The 21,884-nt window shown below is 46.3% G+C and overlaps 2 protein-coding genes across 3 annotated transcripts in view; one reads left to right on the top strand and one right to left on the bottom strand.

Annotated features, from left to right (window-relative positions):
* Window positions 1-21,884, bottom strand: part of XRCC2 (X-ray repair cross complementing 2) — a 184,371-nt gene that overhangs the window by 2,903 nt on the left and 159,584 nt on the right. Inside the window, exon 4 of one of the 2 annotated variants that reach the window (XM_073238183.1) lies at window positions 21,171-21,258. The exons of the other annotated variant lie outside the window; for it this stretch is intronic. Within the exon in view, the coding sequence (XP_073094284.1) occupies window positions 21,254-21,258 (5 nt within the window). The 3' untranslated portion in view covers window positions 21,171-21,253. Of the gene's footprint in view, window positions 1-21,170; window positions 21,259-21,884 lie in introns of those variants that run through there. 2 annotated transcript variants of the gene reach the window in all.
* On the top strand, window positions 1,164-5,498 carry CCT8L2 (chaperonin containing TCP1 subunit 8 like 2). Its single transcript, XM_073239844.1, is given in 4 exon segments — window positions 1,164-1,439; window positions 3,555-4,632; window positions 4,635-4,689; window positions 4,691-5,498. Coding segments are annotated over 4 exon segments (1,932 nt in total). The 3' UTR covers window positions 5,214-5,498.

Raw genomic sequence — 21,884 nt, 5'->3', positions numbered from 1 at the left:
ATGGAAAAATGTACAAATAGAAAGATTAAATATTTACATCCATTGTGTGCAAGACCATAGTTTTAAAAGAAGTGTATCTGGGGATTCAGGGGGAAGGGCAGGGGTGGGAGAATCCAGCAGACAGTGATGTCTATTCAGAAGATGCATAGAAAACATTCTGCCAGCAAGTGTTAGCAGCTTCTAGAAACTCTTCCCACCCCCACCCCACACTTTGGTATGTTCCTCTCCTTTACGGATATACAAGACTACTGTATTAGATTCCTAGGGCCGCTGCAAAAGATTATCACAAACTAGATGGCTTAAAACAAACATGCATTCTCCCACAGTTCTGGTACCTAGAAGTCCAAAATCAAGGAATCGCAGGGGTGGTTCCTTGTGGTAGACTGAGCAAGAATCCGTTCCACCCTCTCTCACCGTCTGGTGGTTGCTCACAGTCCTTGGCCTATGGAGGCATCACTCCAGTCCGTGCCTTCATCACTCCTCGGCCATCCTCCCTGTGCGTCTATGTCCTCACACATCTCTGTGTGTGTGTCTTTCCTCTTGCCAGGATACCAGTCCTACTGGATTAAGGATCCACCCTACACCAGTAGGACCTCATCCTAATTAATTACATCTGCAGCAACCCCATAAGATCATGTTCTGAGGTTCCAGGAAAGATGTGAACAGTCAGGGGATAACATTTAACCCACTAGAACTACCAAACAGCCTGTGTTGATGCCTACCCATCTTAGCAGATCAAAATGTATATTGTTAGAAAATATACACAATAGATTAACTGCATGCAAACTCATCTTCACACAGATAAAAAAGTATTTGCATTTATTTTACACCTAATCAATTTATCGTAAGAATAAATAAAACCAAAGTGAATTTAACAATGACAATGTTCACATAGTTAAAAAGGTAAAACTGAGATTCATAGTTCCTTTGATGGGTTAGTTTGATCTATGTAAAGGTAGGCCCAAAATGTTCAGTCCAAAATGTACTGTTTGGAGCCTGTTTCATGAGGCTGTCATTAAGGGTCAATGATCAGATCCTCGCTTTCCCCTGTACTATGTGGTCAAGCAGGTGAGGATTTCACCACATTAAAGTATATACTTGTACAATGGAAATGGAACCCACAGTCCCATTGAGCACCCAAGTTGAAGTCTAAATTCCTTGGCATGGCTCCCCAGGACTTGGAGAGCCTGGGCCACGCTCCAACCAAAGCTCTCACCTGTTTCCCTCCCTTCCTCCTGGCCCCGAGCGAGCGCCAGCCCTCCAAAAGCGAGACAACAACAGACTTCATCGGGCTGACACCCCACCCCCTTCCCAGCTGGCCACTTCCTACTTCTTTACACTTCACATCCATCCCTGACCACTGCTCTCTCCCTGGGACAGTGGTTATGGCCCCGGATGCGTCTGTGACGCTGTCCTTCCCCCCTCACAGTGCTCAGCCTGTAATGAATTGCCTATTACCCTAAGCCCAGTGGAGACAGCTGTAGTCATTTGCCCTCTTTACCTTTTATTTCTATGATTCAGCAACAGCACAATTAATAGTTGTAGAATAGTGAAATAAATGGGAGAAAGTAGGTTAAGTGTAAGAAAAGCTAAGATGATCCTTTACAGGAGTGTTTCTCTTTTAAAAAAAGAAACTATAAACTATACATACATGCATACTTTGCTACATTTTGTATTGGTTGTTACACCTTACATACGTATAAAGTAACAGGCAAGTCATCTTTGCCCTCCAGAACCAGCATTCATTACGTGACACTCTTTCAGAAGCCTGTTTCTGATGGAGTCTCCCAAATCAAGAGATCAACATAGTTGTCCATAGTGTTCAGACAACATATCTCCTTAGAAACATTTCTCTCAGTCAAGATAATGTTAAGGGAAAAACAGTTATGAATAGCATATACAATATGTATCATACAATCTACTTACATAAAACTGTGTGTACAGCCACACTAGCTATGCATACATATGTGTGTAAAGTAATGATGTTCATGAAAATGCAAACAGTGGTTTTCTCTGGGCTGAGATTCCAAAAGGCACTTAGGTTCTATTTTTCTCTTTAACTTTTATAATGAATAGCTATCATTTTTACAAAAGCAATCAACTCATTTTTCAAAAGAAAATTTCTTTCTCCAAAATTCTCCTTTTTAGCCTTAATTATATTTAACTTTCACTGTGATTTTTTTCCCTTTGTTTCTTGCTATCATCTTGTCTGTGGAAATATTAAAATAATGCCCACCATATAATCATGACTCCTGACAGGTATAAACAGCTTCAGAGTTTTTTTCCCCTTAAGGACATTTACTATAAAACTAAGTAAAAAGGATTTTTCCAGATGAAACTGAATGAGAGTGCTCTTTCCCCTAATCTTAACAGATGTATTCATCACTTCCAGCTGCGTTCTGCCTAACACCTACGGAAGTTGTAGTCATTTAGTACAAATCTCTTTTCTCCATTGATTTCTATGTTTCTGTCACCTTTATATTCTCCATTACACTGAACATAAAGGATCCTCAATAAACATTTGTTAAACTAAAAATTAAAAAAAATACAGTAGTAGGGACCACAATAGTATGAAACCCTGTATACACTATATTTCTTCCCATATCTACGTACGTACCAATAGTTTAATTCACAAATTAGGCACAAGAAGAGGTAAAAATGATAACTAATGAAAATAGAACAATTATAACAATATATTATAATAAAAGTGATGTGAATGTGGTCTGTCTAAAAATATCTTACTGTACCACACTCACCCGTCTTGTGATGCTGTGAGAGGACAGAGTGATGGCATGAGGCGAGAGTGACATGGGTATGGTGGTGTAGCGCCAGGCGGCTATGGACATTCTGACTGTTCATCAGAAGGAGGGTCATCTGCGTGCGGATGGCAGTAACCACAGAAACAAGTGTTAGGAAGGGAATAAGGCATGCTACTGCACTCCAGTAGGTTCCATGGGAGGACAGGAGGGAGCCGCAGAGGGAGGGAAAGAGAGAGAACAGGAAGGAACATGAAATACAAGGGCCGAGGCTAAGAGTGGGGGGGCCGTAGCTCCCTTCCTCTGGCTACTACCTTCCCAACCACCGGAGGCTGGTCATTTCCACACCTCTGTGTCCATCTCTATTAGTCTGTCTGTAGGTTGTCTGCATCTTTCCCTCCCTTGCCTTGACCTGCCTTTGCCAGCTGGGTGGCATCACTGTCACTGGGAGAAGTTGCTGCACACAGTGCCGCCTCACATACCTGCGACCTCAAAGACAGAGAGACCAACAGACCCCTTAAGGAACGTGAACAGCACGGAGGATACGCTGGCCCTAGGGGCACAGGGGCAGATAACAAAACATGCTAGTATTGCACCGTACTGCACAAGAAAGCGAAACAAAAGTTTCCCTCAACAAAAAAAACAACGCAGGGGCCACCACTTCATCAAAGTGGGTAGAGATTTTCACCTATTTCCTCTCCCTGTCCCAAAGTTTAAATGAAACTCTTGGGCCCGGCACAGGCCTGTGTCCCTCATCTGCTGGACCGCCAGGCCTGACCTCTGTCTGCCCGCCTGCAGGGCCTCCCAACTAGCCATCCTTCTGTCACCTCACCGCCTGCCCTGGTGCCACGTGCCACTCTGTGCCTTCATCGGGCTAAGATCTGCCCCAGCTACCAAGCTTCGCAGGCCCCAGGGGCCCCTTTCGGATCAGTGCGCGGGGGGCCTGCGGCCTGCGCCCTCGGCAGAGCGTCCCTGCCCCGCGCCTGGAGCGCCTGCCTTTCCGGACTCCGGCTGGTCGGCCTTCGGTGGCTGCCCGCACCGACCCCTTGCGGAGCCCCAGAGGCCGCTGCCGCCGCTCCTCGCGCGGCCCGGACCCAGCGGGCGCCGGGCTCGCGGCCGTCCATGGGCAGCAGGGCCCCTTCGGCGCTGGAGCTACGCGAGCGTCGGGGCCCGGGGAGTCGGCCGGCCGGGGACAGGCCTCCGCTCGGCAGCCTGGCAGCGGCGCGGGCGCGGCCTTCGGGCCTGCCGGCGGAGGCCCCGCGGGAGCAGGCCGAGCACCTGCTGCGGGCCGGCCCCGCGCGCCCCCAACTACGCACGCTGCCGCCCTGCCTGGCCGTCCGGGCCCCGGGCCCCCTGTGCGGTGATGAACACGCACGCTCCGGCCCAGACGCACCACCTGCCCAGGCTGCTGGCCCAGGCGAGCACGCGGGGTGTGCGCCCCGCGAGGACGCGCGCCTGCCCCCGGGGCCGGCCTTGCCCGGGAGGCTCTGCGGCCAGGTGACTGGGGTGCTGGAGGGCGCCGGGGTGGCGCGCTTTGCTTGCGCCTCTCGTCCCGCCCGTCCACATGCGCCGGCCACCGCCCTGCCCTCCAGTCCTGCGGACCTGACTAAATTTGAGAAAGGAAGTGAGAAACTGACGGAAGAGCAAGTGGCCCAGCTGGCCATCAACGTGGCCGTGGTTTGGGGGGAAATCGACGAGCCGGCCCTGACGCGGGCGCAAGAGCACAGCCTCATGTTGGCTCAAGCCGGGTCCCCGAGGGATATGGTTTAGCTGAGTGGGGTGCTCTGCACACCTTTGATGACCCATCTGTTTCCTCCCCTAAAGCCAGGCAAGTGCCAGAAAGTGTACCAGCAAGGGCTGGGAGAGGACTTGGCCGTGGTGAGTGGGAATGCCCAGGCAGCCCTGCCCTCACCATGGTCCTCAGGGGGGCCACCACAGGGGCTGCGGGGTGCAGAGCAGGCTGCCTACCATGGCATTGATGCCTATTTCCAGTTATGTCAGAACCCCAGACTGCTTCCAGGGGCTAGGGCGACCGAGATGGCTTTAGGAAAAAGACTTTCAGAGGAAGGCACCAAACTGGAAGGGCCTAATGGTCCTGCCTTCCTAGCATTTGCCCAGGCGCTACAGTCTCTTCCTGAAACCTTGGCAGAGAACATGGGCTTAGCTGTCTCCGAGGTGATGGCAGAAATGAATGGCACTCACCAAGCTGGGCACTTCCTAATAGGAGTGGGAGTCAAAGGGATAATAAACGTGGCCCAAGAAGTGGGGGACACCCTGCTAGCCAGAGCTCAGGGACTAGGAGCTGCAGCTGGTGTGGCCCTACAGCTCATGACTGTAGATGAGATTGTGGTGGCCAAGAAAAATCCCACACATCAGCAGGACTTGAATCCTGATCCTAAGAAGGCAAAGGAACGCCCATCTCCTGTGGAAAAGAGAGTTCTTAGAACAAACAAATAGCCGCATCCTCAATAAAATGGAAATTGCCAAGACGCGCAATCCCCCCTAAATTGAGCATTTGCCTATTTATTCCCTCCATGTACGGTTCTATTAGAGTCCGCCGCTTTTGGTAAAAACAACATAAAGGGCCAGATGATAGAAGGCCGTTCCACTGATTTACTTCCTTTCAGGCTCTTGGTTTTTGTTTTTGTTTTTTTTTTTTCATTTCCTATTTACCTCCATCAGATTCTGCCCCTTTCCTCCATTAAAAGCAGGATTCAATCTTATTCAAGATTTTTAAATTGAGCACCTGGGCTTTGGGGATGCAAAAAAAAAAAAAAAGTGTAGGAATCTCTTCCCAACGATTCGAGCTACCTCTGCATGATATTCTAGTATGTGAATTTCTTTCCAGATGTCACATTAACAGTCTAAGATCTGAGAACATCAGTTCCAGTTACAGGAGTGGCCACTCATTCCTGCTGTGATTATTTGGAAAAAGAAGATAATATTATTTTAAGGCAAAAAAATGAAGAAAGAAAGGAAAATAAGCTGCCAGGCAGACGTAAATACACACACACACACACACACACGCATCCTTGGCATGGATAAGAACGCACACCTTGGAACTACACCAAGGTGGTTGTGTGCGTGGGGCAGGGTGGGGCACGTGGCACCAAGACATCCCCAGGCGCTGGATACCCCTGGGCACTAAAGAGGGCATTTGGGCTGAGCTGGGAGCAGAGCAGCACACGTTACCTTTTACCAGCACACGTTAAAGCCTTTTCCACTTTAACCATCCAAATTGTTCTGCCTCTAGGAAAAAGCAGAACCTAGGGGCAGACTCTAGATGGGAAGCTGCACTCTCTCAGAACCATAAAAACAGAAAAGCTTCATACATTTGGAGAGAGAACCAGACTCCAGAAATAAATGTCCTATCGTGGAGCATATTAGCTGCAAGAAAGCAAAACAAATTTGCAAAGATTCTTTGAAAACTTGGAAGAGGTGAAATCCTGAAAAGCAGTTAGTGAATAAAGATGGTAAATGGAAGTGTATACAATGATGCTCATTATTACTAATTAAAGATATATAAAACATTCTTGATGTATCTTTTCTAGTTTTGTCTTCATCATTATATTTTAGTGAATACAATTAAATGCTTTCAGATTTCTCTCCAGCACTCACAGTCTCAAATTCCATAATAGTGATGACGGATAAATATTTAACTTTTAAAACAGTCCAAAGCACTATATGTAAATTTTATTTAATCATCAAAACAAACTTAGAAGAAGCTTGATTATCTCTGTCGCAGGAGACACAACTGAGCTTCAGAAAAATTAAGTGATTGGCCAAAGTTTCATAGTAAATAGAAGAGAGAAGCCATTCTCTTATTTGTTGTTCTGTTGCCCCACTCATAAATTCCTGGATTGGGATGTTTCAGAGAAATAACCCCTATGATTATGAAGAGAGTATGTCTCAAAATGGCCCTTTGAAAATACAGTGTTTTTTTAATTACACAAAAGACTTTGTAAAAAAATGAAATAACCAAGATGGCCCCTGTTTGCAGAGAACATTCTATAGGCCCAAGCAAGACTTAGGTAGGCCAAACAATGTAACATAGTATATATTATGTGTCCCACACATTTGATACACAAGGGGTTTCTTAAGAATTTATCTGGGGAGAAATATTGTAATACTTCATTAACATCTCCTTTTCCCTTAGAAACACACACACAACTGTATATACATAAATGCAAGTTAAAATGATCAAAGACAGCCTTACAAGGGACAAAGAAAAGTAACAACAGGCTTATGCTGAGAGCTTTAAAGGTAAAACACCAGACCCAAACTTGAAACTTGAAGACAGACACAGAGAAATCAGGTGGCCTGTGAGACATGCTGGGGAGGACCTTACACTCCAAGTCCCCAGATCATACTGGTTCTTATCTGTTCCAAGATTGGCTGGTCAGCTATTCAATTCTGTGAACTGCCGAGTATCCTTCAAATAAATCTCTGTGAAGGAGCCAGAGTTGGTTCCCCCTCGTGGAAATCGAAAGAGCATTAGCTGTTCTAGAAAGGAAGGTAACACACAGCAGCTAAGGTGACTGACATGGGCCTAGGAGAGGACCAGAATGAAGACGGTTGTAAGCTGTAAGTGCTCTGGGGTGGTGCGCCCTTCAGCACCAGCCAAGGGTCATCTCCTTCCCTGCAGCCTGCCTTCTAAGCTCTTGCTCAAAGTGTGATGCGTGAAGCAGCAGAGCACCGCTCAGGAGCATGTTAGAAACCAGAATGTCAGCCCCCACCCCTACAGACTGGCTATGTCAGAATTTGCACGTTAACAAGATCCCCCAGTGATTAATATGCACCCCAATCATACTAAAGTTTGAGAAGTACTCATCTAAGTAATAGTCCTAATTAGCTCTATCTTGACTAGGCTTAGAAATCAAGTACCCTCTTAATATAAATCAGTGTTCTGTCTAAGTGTCAAAATAAATGACTCAGACACTGTCTGGTTTCTTTTCTCCTACTGCCTATGGAGAGGTTGGCCAGAATTTGACCTCAATTTTACTGGATCCAGATCCACTTTCAAGGTATAAGATCAAGGTCTCCTAGTACGCAGGGTCTCAAGTTCTCCAAAGGCCCACACAGTTGGCTACATATTTCTCTTCCAAGATGTGCTTCTCTTCAACTCCCAGGGCAGCTGAATTTCAGAAACAATTCCTAAAGCGCTTTCTCCATGAAACTTGCAGCTAGTGGACTTATCTGCTCTTCCATCCCAAATCCCTTCCAGCCCAGTAACGTTGTTTCAGCGGGCTCTGAGTTGATCTGGTAAGCAGAGCAAAGAAACAAGATGCAGAGAAAATGGGAGGAACGTGAGACTGTCTGAGTGCTGGGCAATGAAGGAGATGGGTGCCTGGCTTGGGCTGAGCTGAGAACCACTCTGCGTCTGGGCACGAGCAAGCGTGGACCCAAGACTGGAATACAGAAATACTGGAGTCTGAAGGGGAAGAAAAGCCATTGATTCCAAACTGTGAAAAGAAGATAGAATCAAGAGGAAAGAGTTGTCAGTAGTTTGTTCCAGCCCTTGGTCTGCATGGACCCCTTCCCAGCAATCCTTTCTAAAGAGAGCCCCTGATGACTGAGCTCTGCTTCCCAGGCCTGCAAGCTGGAGGTCCCTTGAGTGCAGAGGCCAAAGGATAGAGAAAGTTAAGATTCCAGAGAGAAATCAGAAAACTCCAACACTAGGACATCTGAATGGGAGGAAAAGAGAATACCGAGGCTCAGGGACCCAACAATTTCATCAGTGAAGAGCAGAACTAGTTTCAAGACTTGCTCCTACCCTGTCAGCTGCGCTGACATTAATCACACGTGTTCATACCTGCAGACCACTCCCATTTCTGCTCGAGCCTTTTGGGAATAGTGACCAGCTGGTGATGCTTCACCATGTGAGGGATGTGACGTTGCTAGGTATTACTGATGGGTTATTTCCCACTGTGACTGAGTGGAACTTTCTCCTTGTGCTCGAGCAAGTTGTCCCTGTTGTGCTAAAATACCCAAAATGGCAGTAGACACAGAGGCCTCCGAATCTCTATAGTCCAAAGGCAGCGGGACCAACTTTTCTCCCAAATCATCACCCCCCCCCGCCATGTGCACATATGCTAAGATCCCCCTTCCTAACTGGGGTGGGAATGGGCGACATACTGGTGGGACCTCCGAGAGGGGCTGCCACCACACAGTGGGCTCTCAGGAGTAGGGTGAGGGCAAGGGCAGCAGACTGTCCAGGGAAGCTTGGGGCTCTGAGAACAGAGGATATTCTCTGCTTCCAGGCTGGAACTCTGGGGTCTCCACAAGTTCCTGGGGGGAAAGTACCCGATGGAGCTGAAATGGCTGAGGGGGGAGGCAGGGAAGAAAGGGCCATTGGAGTCTTCTGTCAGGTTTCCCTGTGCATTGAGAAAGAGGAGATGAGGAGCTTACTTGGTTGAGGTCTGGGCCAATCAAGAAAAAACATGAAGGAACTAAATTTACCTGCAATTAACCCGATTTAGTATTTCACTATCAGGTGGAAAGGAAGCTGAAAAAAGAAGTACTGAGATCATCTAGTTATAGAAAGACGTCTACACATATGTCCTACACACTGAGATCAGGACTTGAAAATTCAAACTCTCTACAAATGTAAAGACTGAATAAGCGATTCAGACACTGCCCTATGTGTGTCACCACCAGAGCCTGACATGGTTACTGCAGAGCTAAGTGAGAGAGACTAGATGCTGGTTAGCAAAACAATGGTTATCTTTTTGTAGTGCAGGACATATCTGAGATGTAGTTTTCTTCATTACACTGGTTAAAAAATAATAATGGCTCTCCAGAAGTTTTCTTCTAACACACTGAATGCATCAGAAAGAAAAGGTGAACCCCAGTGAATTTAGAGGAGACATACCTTTCTAGACTTCTCTGAATGCAAAATGAAAAATATTTTCATATCCAGAGTATCATTATCTTAAGCATCTTAGCACCTGTGTGTTGTGCCTCCAGGTTCCCAGCATTAGAGAGGCCCCCACCCTGGCTGCTGAGCTGAGCAGAGCCTCTTGGAGAACATTTCCCCTCCAGCAGAGATGAGATCGGCCAGCCTCAGTCTTCTCTGTGTAGATGCAAAATGCTACATGCTTCACATTTCATTCTGACATTCCTGCCCTTTATTTCAGTTTTATTAATGTAATTGGTTTGCAAAAGGTATATTGCTTCCCAATATATACATCCCAATATTGCTTCATGTGAAAAAGTTTCCAAAATTACCTGTGATGTTTCTTAGATTTTAATTTGAGAAGAATCTTCACATGCCTTAATTCCTGAAACTAAATAGAACATATTTCAAAATACCCAGATATTATTGAAAACTAAAGTCTTTTTTAAAATTGAGAAGAGCCATATAGCATTGTATAGTTTTAGATGCACATGATTTGATATGTATTTGAGGAATAAGCACAATAAGTTAACATTCATCACCTGACATAGTTCTAAATTTTTTTCATATGACAAGAACTTTTAGATCTACTCCCTTAACAACTTTCAAATATACAATACAGTACGGTTAACTATAGTCCCTGCTGTATATCACATCCCAGGACTTAGATATCTCATAACTGGAAGTGGGTACATTTTGACTCCTTCACCGATTTTACCATTTCTCGACGCCAACACCCCCCTCTGGCAACCACCAGTCTGTTCTCTGTGAGTCCAGTTTTTTGTTTTTGTTTTTTTAATTCCACATGTGAGTGAAATCATACAGTATTTGTCCTTCTCTGGCTTATTTCACTAAGCATAAGTCCCTCAAGGTCCATCTATGTTGTCACAAATGGCAGGATTTCCTTCCTTTTTATAGATGAATATTCCATTACAGATGTGTATGTGTGTATGTGTAACAATTTCTTTATCCGTTCGTCTGTTGATGGACACTTAGGTTGTTTCCATTTCTTAGTTGTAAATAATGGTGTAATGAACATGGGGGTGCAGATATCTCTTTGAGTTACTGATTTAAATTCCTTCAGATAAATAGCCAGAAGTGGGATTGCAGGATCATATGTTATTTCAGTTTCATTTTTTGAGGAATCTCCATACTGTTTTCCAAAATGGCTGCACCAATTTACACTTCCACCAACAATGCACAAGGGTCCCCCTTTCTCCACATCCTCGCCAGCACTGGTTGTCTTTTTTGGTAATAGGCATTCTAATAGATGTGACATGATATGTCATTGTGGTTTAGTTCAAGTTCCTAATTGTAGATATCTCACCCATTTCTTTATTTATTTGCCTATGGTTTCTATCTTTCTATCAATTTCTTTTGGTTCTCATTAAATGAGTAATTAATCTTCTTTGCCTTTTATTTCATCCATGGCTTCTTGAAGTGACTGCTCAACCTTATTCTTTCCCATCTTGGATAAGTTTACTTTTCCTTGCTTGAAATTTCAGGAAGATAATTCCATATTTTCTCCCCAAAGTCTGGATTTCTTTGTCATAAATTAATATCCTTTCATTTTTTTCACTCTCTGATCCCTTTGGCTCTTTACTTTCATAAAGTTTTCCCTCTTCTTTTATTTACTGAGTCACCATAAACTCTTATTCTGATCTTGTCCAAGTAAAGGGCTTCTAGGAGTGCTGATAGTTAAGGATTCTTTCATTCTGCAGAGTAGACAATGGGGAATTCTGGTGGTAAGTGCAACTATTTATATTTCAAGTCATAGTGGGACACAGTTGGACTTATTAGTGCAACTCAAACATGTGTTTACTGCCAAGCCAGTGTTAAGAACTATCCAGAAACAAGAATTCAATCAATCAACAAGCAAGGAATCTCAATCAGGCAAACTTGCCCAGTGAGGGCCTATGAAAATGCCCATCTCAGATCTACTACAGAGGCCAGCTGACCACAGGAGGGAATCCACCGCCAGCATCCTTGGGAGGGAGCTGGGGCTCCAGCACCCGAGTCCACCTGGCCCAGACCTCGCCCAAGCTGCCTGCATCTTCTCCCTCCCTTTCCCGGGGCTCAGATCCCGCTCCCAACCCTCTCTCCTTTCTTTCCTCAGACATATTTCCTCCTGTTGACCTGCTGCACGACAATCCTGTCTTGGCATCTGTCTGGCAGAGGACCCGGACTAACAGACTCACACAGGTCAGTGAGGCAGAAACGTCAGGGCGACTCTGAAACAAGCTGCCTCTTCCTCACACTAAACTTGCCCTGCCCACTGACTCTCCTGTTCTCGAAAGGCACTCAAGTATAGAGAACTTCAATTTAGAACCAACTACCACGCCTGGCCTCCCACCCTAAGAGCCACTCCCTGCACCACTCCCCAAAGGCCTAGCAGGGCCCCACCTGCCCTGCAGCCTCACACCCTCCCTACTTACCTAACGAGAACATACACCCACTTCGCTCTCTCTCAAGTGCTTTTATTCATTTCTAGGAGGCAAGTAAGTTTATCCTTTGAATGTACTCCCCCCTCTCCTCTTAATAAGGCATTATTACTACATGAAAGTAATAAAAATTAAATGCCTTGCATAAGAATCTCGTTGTTACTTTCCCAATCCCTTTGTACAAATGGTTCCTCTCTTGATTTACATGATCCCTTTGAGCGTAGACAGGACCAGCATTATCAGCCCCACTCCCCCGAGGAAGAGGCTGAGACCCAGACTCATCTCTGCAGGGGTCAGTTAGCAAGCCTATCCAGGGAAGGCTTGAATCTGATGACCTCTAAGTCCCTGTCCACTTCCAAAATGGTATGATTTCCTACTTGATCTGAAATCACAGAGCTAGTGGTTAGTGGTAGACTGGGGACCCGAGATGAACGTCTTCTGGCGCCAGGCTAATTCTCCCACACCGTGTTATTGTTGCCGACGGCAGTAATGGCCGACACTTAGGAGCTGCCCCTGTGTGCCATGCTCTGTGGTGATTATCACCGGGGCATACCCACTCAGCGTCCATCCTCCCCCTCCCCCCTTGTCTAGGGGGGTTCAGTTCCCCACACACTTGTCGGGAGCTGCCCCGACCCATGTCCTAAGATATGCTCAGGTAGGTTTAACCTGATCAACATTTTCGGTTCTCCTGGCCATAGCATGCGTCTAGGGGCGGGCCTGGGCCCACACGGTCTAACCAGGGTGAACTGGAAGATTCTGGCCTGGAATGCAGGGACAGAAGTGCACTCTGTCCTACTGGACATAAATTAGGAAGCACTGGTTTTATTGCTCCCAACAGCCTCTCTGTGGCCCCAAGGGGAAGCCACAGGCTTCTTTTTGGGCTGAGAGTTTTTAGCAGCTAAAATCTATGAGATGTCTATATCCCTAAAACTGAACAAACAACACAGGCAAAGACAGATGAGGTAATTGAGACCCAAGAGTTACTCAACTTTGCCAGGCTCATACTGCCTATTTGGGACACTTAGGACTAGATATCAACTTTTCCCCAACTGACCCAGGCTGCTCTTGGCCTCAGCAAGTAGACAATGCACTCCTGTGCAAAGATTCCTCACAAGGATCATACAGAGTTCCAGCTGCTGAACTGAACCCCAGAAGTATGTTGATGGCAGCTGGGGGAGGGCGGGGGTGGCGGTGGTGGGGGGAGGAAGGGGCTTCCTTCTGTTCTGCTCTCCTGCCTCAGGTAGAACTGATGATGGCCTGAGCTGAGCACGATGGGGTAACAGGAACCAGGACTCCACCCCTTCCCCCACCCTAACCCTCTGCCAAGCACAGAGCCTTGGAGGCTGCCCTGGAGGAAGCAGAGGCTGCCAGCCAAGTACCTGCCCACCTGGGGTCAGGGTGAGGGCAAGGCTGTGACTGTGCTGTGAACAGCCTGGAAAAGAGGTGGGTAAACAGGTGGCCCTGGGGCAACAGGCTTTGGTTCTCAGGCTCCTTGTCAAGGAGAGCCAGAAATAAAAAGCACGTAAATCAGAGAAACACAAAATACATAAAAAGAGAATAGCTATTTTTCCAACTCCCTCACTTACTCGTGTGTCTATACAGTTCTGGAAGAATCAGACACGAAGGGCAGTTTGCTTAGTCTGATCATAGCTAATGTATCGTTCATTCATTCACCAAGATGTTTTGAGCACCTACCTACCTTACGCCCTCAAGATAAACTCTGAAAATGAAGAACCCTGTATCCCAGAGCTCACATCTTAATGGCAGAGGGGAAGTGAAAACAGAATATATATAACAAGTAAATAAACAGGATGATTTCAGACTGTGTTCATGCTCTGAAGGAAATAACAGGGTTATGCGACAGAAAGTATTCGCTCAGGTGGAAGGGAGTCCTACTTTGGACGCCGTGTCAGAAACACCTCCCTGGGGCACAAAGCTTTTGGCAGAGAGGTGGCCAGTGTGCCCCGAGCGCAGCAAGCTGACGCTGGAGAGGCGGCCGCATCCGCGGGGCAGGGTCCTGGCGGATCCCTGTGATGGCGGGAATGCGGCTGGAAATACCACTCGGCCATCCTCCCGGGTGCATTAGCGAGCGCTGTGGTCTCCCGACGGCCCTCCGCAGGCCGACCTGGGTTTAAGTTTGGGAAACCCCACTCTCCTGACCTTGGTAAAGCTGCCTGATTTCCCTCACTTGAATAATCAGCGGTTTCTCTTCCTTGTGTGGGGACTGGCTCCAAACCTCAGCCTTATCAATTAATCCTTACCCTTCTAAACAGCCGTTTACAAAACTAGCAGTATTTTAAAAAGAAACCCACAAAATTTAAATAGAACAATACTGCATAAACAATCGGGGAGTAAATTCCCCGGGAAAAACTGATCATGTGGTTGGGGTAACCAGCTGTCATTCGGCTGACGGGGGCCTATGGGACTCAATGTCGATCCCAGGTCTGGGTGGCCCCGGGCGCTCCCGCTCGCTTTCCGCTTCCGAAGCCCAGAGCAGAAGCGCTTCAGAGCTGACAGCCATCGAGGGCCCCGCGCTCCCCCTCGTCCTGCTGGGCGAGCTGCACCCGGCCGAGCCCGGTGACAGTGGCGGGGGGGGGGGCGGGAGCGAGAGGCGGCCAGGGAGCTGTCGCGGCGCCCTTTCCTTCAGGAAAGTAAGTGCGAAGCGGCGCGGGGTTGGCCCGCGCGGCGACGGGAGGCGGCCCAGGGGGAAGAAGCAGGAAGACAGCGACTCTGGGAGCCGACCAGGAGGAGGGCCCAGGCTGCGGGGCGCGTCCGCACAACCGGAGCCGGGCCCCCAGCCCTTAGCTACCCGGTTCCCCCGACGCGGGCGCGAGGGGCGGGGCTCAGGCACGAGGCCAATGGGAGGGCGAGCCGGGGCTGGGCGGGACGCCAGGCGGCGAGAAGACCAATGGGAGGCCGAGCCGTGGGCAGGGGCGGGTCGCCAAGCGGCGAGAGGGCCAATGGAAAGCTGGGCAGGGGAGCGCGGGCTGCTGCCAACCCGCGCCTCGGGAGAGGGACCCGGAAGGCGGTGGGGGCGGGGAGCAGGGCTGACAACCTGTCAAATCTACTTTGGGACGATGTAGGTCACGCGCCTCCTGGAGCCTGGGCGCTCCCGCCCTGCGAGGCCCGGTGGGTGGCCCGCGGGCCGGGCCCGGTCGCTTCCTCTTCCTGCGGCGGCGGGAGCGGGGCGGGACACCTGCATCCCGGCCCCCGGCAGGCCGCGCTGCTCCTGGCCGTCGGCCGCGCGGTCTTCCCCGACAGTCGGCCCATCGCGGCCTCGCAGTTGAAAGTATGGCCCTCCCGAGCGGCTTTACGTGCCGAGAACCCCCCACGCCGCTCGCCGAGGGGCACAGCACCTCCTTCCCGCGAGCCCGCGTTTGCGGAAGCCGCGGACCGCCGCACTACTTGGCGCGGAAGGAGAGGCGAGCGGCGGAGGGATCGCGGCCCAGAGGGCGGGGCGCGCTTGGACCGGTCCGCGCTGGACCGCTGTCCGTTCTGTCCCTGGTGCCGCCGGAGGGGACCGGCCTGCGCTGCGGCGGTGGCGTGACGGGGCTCTGGGGCGGGAGGCCGCTTTGTATACGCGCGGGACGCGGCGTCCCGCGTCGCTGGTCTCCGTTCCCTGCAGCCGGCCCCCAGCCCTCCAGCGTTTCCCCGCGGGTACGAGGCGACGTTAGCGCGGGTCCCGGGACACCCCGTGGGATCCGTTCTCCGCTTCGCTCAGCCCGCGTCCAGGTCTGCGCAGTGTGGACCGCGGCAGCGTATCCGCCTGTTCAAGGTCCTCAAGATGGATGTGGATGCACGTCTCTAAGCAACACTTACGTTACTGTGTTGATTCCATTCATTATTGTTTCTTGATGCAAATATGCTGAGGACTTTTGCATTGAATGGTCAGCATATGAAATGCTTTGTGTAATTTTTACTACTTGGGCACCCAGATTATGTTAATTTCCACCCCCAGAACAAGGTGATACATTGTTTTAACTAACAGTGACCAACTTCTCCACTCCTCCCAAACTGAATAAAACCTAAGGATGACAATGTAGATTTAAAGAACTGAAATTCGAAAGTATTTTAAATGAAAATTTTTGAAAAGGCAATTATTTGAAGTGTTTCTTCGCAATATTACAGTGAAATGGAATAAAAAACACTTTCAAATAATATTTCTTTAAACAAATATTTCTTGAATACATACATTGTGTTCAAACATGTGCATGTGAAAGCATTGTGTTCAAACATTTTATTACTTTAGCAAATGCATATTTCATCAGTAAAAATTTTCTTTCGTTTTAAAGTCCAGCCTTTAAGTGCATTTTAGCCACCGCATTTGGAAGAAAACAATATGCTACAGCATCTGTGTATAGAATATACATATGTAAATTTTTTTACATTTACAAGAAGCATGGTCACCAAGAAAACTCTAGATAAAAATTAAAAAAATAAAATGTTTTAAATTCAACATAAACATGAGCTTAGTCATCAGTAATATTATAATTCTTGAACTACCATATTATTACTGTATTATATGGTATTATCAAAGATTGGAATAGACATCCAACCTTTTTTATTAAAATCAAACAAAACAACAAAAGGACCTTTAATATGTTTCATTATAGCTAATTCCTTATTGCCAGCTATTTTCCAAAGGGAGAACTTGTTATCTATTTTGACCAATTGGCAACCCAACAGTGTTAGAAGCTCTTTGCATTCACTGAAAATATAAAAAAAATACCATCTTTTCTTACTTCAAAAGTTTTGTTATCAATTTCCATTGAAAGGTAAGTTTTTTTTGTTCATCCTTTTAATGTTAATTAATCATGAAGAAAATAAAACCACAAGTGTTTTTCTTCAACAAGCCACAGGATTGTCCATAGCAGAAAGTCAATACTCAAAACATGAGAATGAATTGTATATCCCTATATAAAAACTGCATGCTGGAATTTAACCACTAGATATATTACATTAATAGGTAAAACTGGAGATTTTAAATTTTAAAGTGCTATACTAAAACAATCATCTTGATGCTTTTGGGTAAATTTTCACTCCTTTAACAAAAGGTAAAAAACAGCAGTTCTTGAAATGAGTGTTTTGATATGATGTGTCACATCTTTTTTCCTAATTTCATAAGAAAGCTAATTCCATTTCTCTCCTCAAATATAAAAATTAGAAACATTCTGCCTTAATTATTTCTTCTCTTGTATCCCTTAGCTAGCAAATTCTTTTGGAATAGACTCAGGAAATTAATTACCTTTATAAATGGAGTTACTGTTTTGTTTAAATACTTCATGTGTAATTTTACAATTCCCTACCAAGATGTCTTGGCAGTTTTTTTTCTCAGCTGGCAGTGCATTTCCTGGACTAGAAGGAAAGAGCAGGCAACCCCTTAAATATTTTGGGGAGGGCAAGTGGCTTCACCCTAGAGTAAAGATACCCTCATGGCAGCTCAGTCTCGGCTATGTGATTGGAAATTCAGCTTGGACGAAAAAAGGTAAAAGGTTCTGTGAATGAGAAATAAATAAGCCTTGAGTTAGAGGTTGTAAGCCAGTGGGCTGCAGATGTATTTTGTTTGCCTCTCACAATGTTTAGAAATTTTTTAATTACTTTCCAAGATTTTAAAAATGAGAGATTTCAGGCAGAAATACACAGGATTATAGCTTCTCTTGAAAGTTAGATATGGCCCAATTCCTGCTTCCTTGCCTGCCGCTATAGCTGACTAGTTGCTGACCCCTTTAGACAGGGTGTACACTCTATATTTTGGGCTCAGTACAATCATTTATTTTAACCACAAGGCCACTGGAGGAATCTGTGTTTGGAATACTTGCTCGAGGTTATATAAATTTGTGAAGGACTTCATTACAGAGAGAAATTAGGCTTAGCAAGCGTAGAGAGATGATCTTTGTTAACTGGAATTATGTATGGCAACCCACAAGCATCCCATTGTGTGTCTTACCAGTCCCCTGGTACAGGGAAAGGTCAGCTTGTATCAAAGTGAAATATTTTTGTGCTGTACTTTCGACTTGAAAAGTCACCGCCTTGATTCAAATGAATATCACTGGAAGTCTTGACAATAGAACCTGTGAAAGACCATACAGAAGAAGGGATCCCCCAAAGGGCTACAAAATAACAATAATGATGATGATAGTAGCAATGTCTTGATATTATTGAGCAATAACTATGGGCCGGACATTGTTCTAAGTACTTTATCTGAACTCTGTCATGTTATTGTATCTTAGTTTCCCATTTGCTACTCACCTTCCTTTTCTTGTTGCACCTGCCTTGAACCCTCTGAAATCCAGACATGAGGTGAGGGCTATAGTTGGCTGCACCTTAGGGTGGCACAACCCTATGGCCATCACTGCTCCTAAAAGTGTCTGGATGTCCTTTACTACTTTTCCCTGGCCGTACTCCAAACTTGTCCTCTCGTAGGCCTCTTCCTGTCACATTCTGTGCATCCTTTCCTATTGGCATCAGACTTCTCACCTCAGCAAGAAATACTCCCTTTTTAGGGCAGAGAAGAGAGAGAATCAGGCTGAGGCAACAAATTGGTAGGAAAAAATGAGACGAAAGACAGAGAAATAGGATAGCACTAAGGACAGGTAGGTGGAGAGCGACACAGAAACACCAGTCACCCACCCTGTCCTCTGCCATCAACAGCATAGTCAAATCCACAGCAAGACCCAAGAGTAACAGCCGGACACTAGAAAATGTTCCAAGTTGTGTCAGATGGATTCCGTGTTTGATGATTGCTGGGAGTGTGAAGACCAGCTCTGCAGTTACATTCGGGTAGAGTCGAGATACGTCCGTGGGGAAGAGTTCAAATAAAATGTGCTAAGTTTTAATAAAATGTGCTAAGTTTTAATAAGATGGCTCAATACCATATTAGATAAAGAAAAAGCAAAAAGTAAAATTACATATAAAAACATATTTTGGGGTTAAACAGTGTTTTAGATTTTTCACTGGTTAAAGTATTATCTAAGTACATTGAAAAGGCTGTAAGAAAACATAGCAAGATGGTAGTAGTTCTGGATTTCCAAAGTTTTCTAGTGTCGTAAAGTACTTATGTAATCAAAAGAAGATAAAATAATTATGAGCCAGGGAGAAAAACTAAAAATCAAGCTGAGAATGTATTTATTGAGTTTTAGTTCCATGAAAGAAACTCAAAAATTATCCTACAGTTATGGATGTTACCATCTCCAGATTTCACAAATATTTTCCCACTCTGTCGAGGTAACTGGGCAAGAGAGGACAGCTGGCTGAGCAGGACCTACTCCCAGTGCTAGAAAAGCAACTCAAAGTACATGTCATATTCATGCCGCATGATGTGGCTTCAGCTTTGAGCAGCAAGGACGGCATATGTGACTCTCTGTCCTGATCCCTTCTTGGAAGGACGGCGGTCAAACTGGATCAGGGCCCATCCTAATGGCCACACTTTAACTTAACTACATCCTTGAAGGCTCTGTATCGAAAAGTCACATTCTGAAGTACTAGAGATTAGGACTTCACCATGAACTGCGGGGCAGGGAGTGGGGCACAGTGCAGCCCACAGGAGAAGCAAGGGGCTGGCTGCAGAAGGTGGCTTTTTGAGGGTGGCAATATTTATTAAGACACTTGGGTGATCATCCTTGGATCAGAAGGGTGGCTTTAGGTTGCTGGAGTATTGGGGAGAGTAGTGTGACTAGAAAGGCGCACAGCTTTCAAGAGGAAAGAAGGAAGGGCTTGGTTAGAGTAGATCTACTGAGACTAGAGTTAGCTGTGTTTCTCGAAACCTTTGGTCTGTTGGCTCTATTTGAATTTTGTATGATTGCAGAAAGTTGTTTTAAGGCCTTCCTCTAGATAGGACTTTCCAACAGTGTCATGAAAATTTACCTAAGCTATTATCAGAACTGAGGAAGGTAAGATAATAGCAGACACCCTAAATGAGCTTTTTAATTATTTTAAGATATATGAATTATATCATGTCCACCTGGGTGATCTACTAGACACCACCAGCAACAATTGCATTTAGAGAACTAATGTCTATATACCTGAATGCAAAGAAATACTATGTAGCCTAGGACATTTCTTGTACTGCCTATATTGAAAAGTGAAGTAGAGTCCTGGGAAGGTAAAATAAAAAATAAGGACAAATAGAGAAATAACAACTGCAAAACAAATTCCAACCTGCCTTGGCTTTTTCTACAGTAAGAGGATTTTTAATTTCAGCCAAAGAACTCACCACTTCATTTTGTAGCAAGCCCCAGTCCCTTCTGGAAAAGGTGAGCATTCATATAATGAATAAATAGTATCAATATTTTGCCTCAGTAGAAAAACCCTGAATAAACAAGCAACAGTTTCTTCCTTGTTTCAATATTAAATTGCCTAGTTGGACTAAAGCAGATCTTTAAAATCATGAAAACTGCCTTGAGTCACTCTAACTTTGTCTTCTACTGTACTTGTATTTATTTAGGCTTCATGGGAATTATGTTTTGGGGACGTGCTGAGGCACGGAAAGCTTAAATGAAGTCATGTCCCCCACCGTCCACCCCGTAATGCATATGTTTAAGCCTTGCTCTTTAAATACAACTGTGTCTGGAGATGGGGCCTCAGGGAGGTAACTAGGGATAAATGAAGGCCCAGGGTGGAGGCCCCGACCCCAGAGGATCGGGGTCCTTTGTGAGGACAAGCATCAGAGAGCTTGCTCTCCCGCTGCCCTGCTAGGACATAGCAAGAAAGCAGCCTCCTGCGAGCCAGGGAGGGAGCTGTCCCCGACACCAAACGGGCTGGCACCTTGACCACAGACTTCCCGGACTCCACGACTATCTGGTGTTTGGACCCCCGGTCTCTGGGTTGGCAGCCCCGTGGCCTGCCTCAGACAACCTGCCTGAACACCTGACTTGCCTTTTCATCTTCCAAGTGTTCACCTCGATTACTCTCCATTACCTTCTTTTCTGAAGAAATTACACCCAGTTCGCCCTGGCTGCAATGACCCCTCCTGTGTCAGAGTACTTCTACAAAGGCATGGATCCCAGTGTTTACTGTACTTGCTCAATGACTTGCTGGTTTTCATCTGCACGACGATGAAGGGTTCAGGAAGCAAGCACCCCTCTCCCCAACTCTGCCGCATGTCCTCAGCGAGGCCAAAGCCCGGCACACGGCAGGCTGCACCAGCAAATACTGTTTCAGCATCATTCTGGCGAATGAAAGGGCGGAGGATGCCTTTAGTTTTCCAGTCACACAACGAAGGACATCAATTAAGTGAGGACAGCAGCAAATATTTCTAATGTAGGTTATGTAATTAACCTACTATATTCCACAGGCATGATGCTATCTTGGCTGGGTTCTCTGTTTCATTCAAAACAGGCTCAGACTGGATAGCAAAGGGAATCCCCTCGAACTCTGGTCACAGTAGATGATGATAATAAACAAGCTGAGGACATGACCATTTACTGTTCATTGTGGGCCAAACTTGATTCCTGCAGACTTGTTCTCCAACTTGCATTTTGCTGTGGCTGGCTGTGTGGCCTTGGGCTCATCACTGCTCACCTTCCATACTTCAATTTTCTCTTTCATAAGGTGCAACTACACCTGCACCCATTCTACACATTTCTCAGGGCTGAGGTGGGGGAGTAGGGGTGCTAAAACAAGCTAATGAAATTTTAAATCTTATTAGGAATTTAATCCAGATGGATTAAAAGTCTTTGTCAATATAAGACCACTGAAACCCTAGCCTTGTTATCTAGGTCCCAGAGAAGGGGTCCAAATGAAGGGAAGTGTGTAACTCACCACTTTGTACTTTCCCTACCACACAAATACAAA

This window comes from Manis javanica, chromosome 6 (assembly GCF_040802235.1).
Source record: "Manis javanica isolate MJ-LG chromosome 6, MJ_LKY, whole genome shotgun sequence".
NCBI classification, from domain to species: domain Eukaryota; kingdom Metazoa; phylum Chordata; class Mammalia; order Pholidota; family Manidae; genus Manis; species Manis javanica.
The sequence above is the reverse complement of the archived record's forward strand: the minus strand, read 5'-3'. Positions and strand labels throughout refer to the sequence as shown.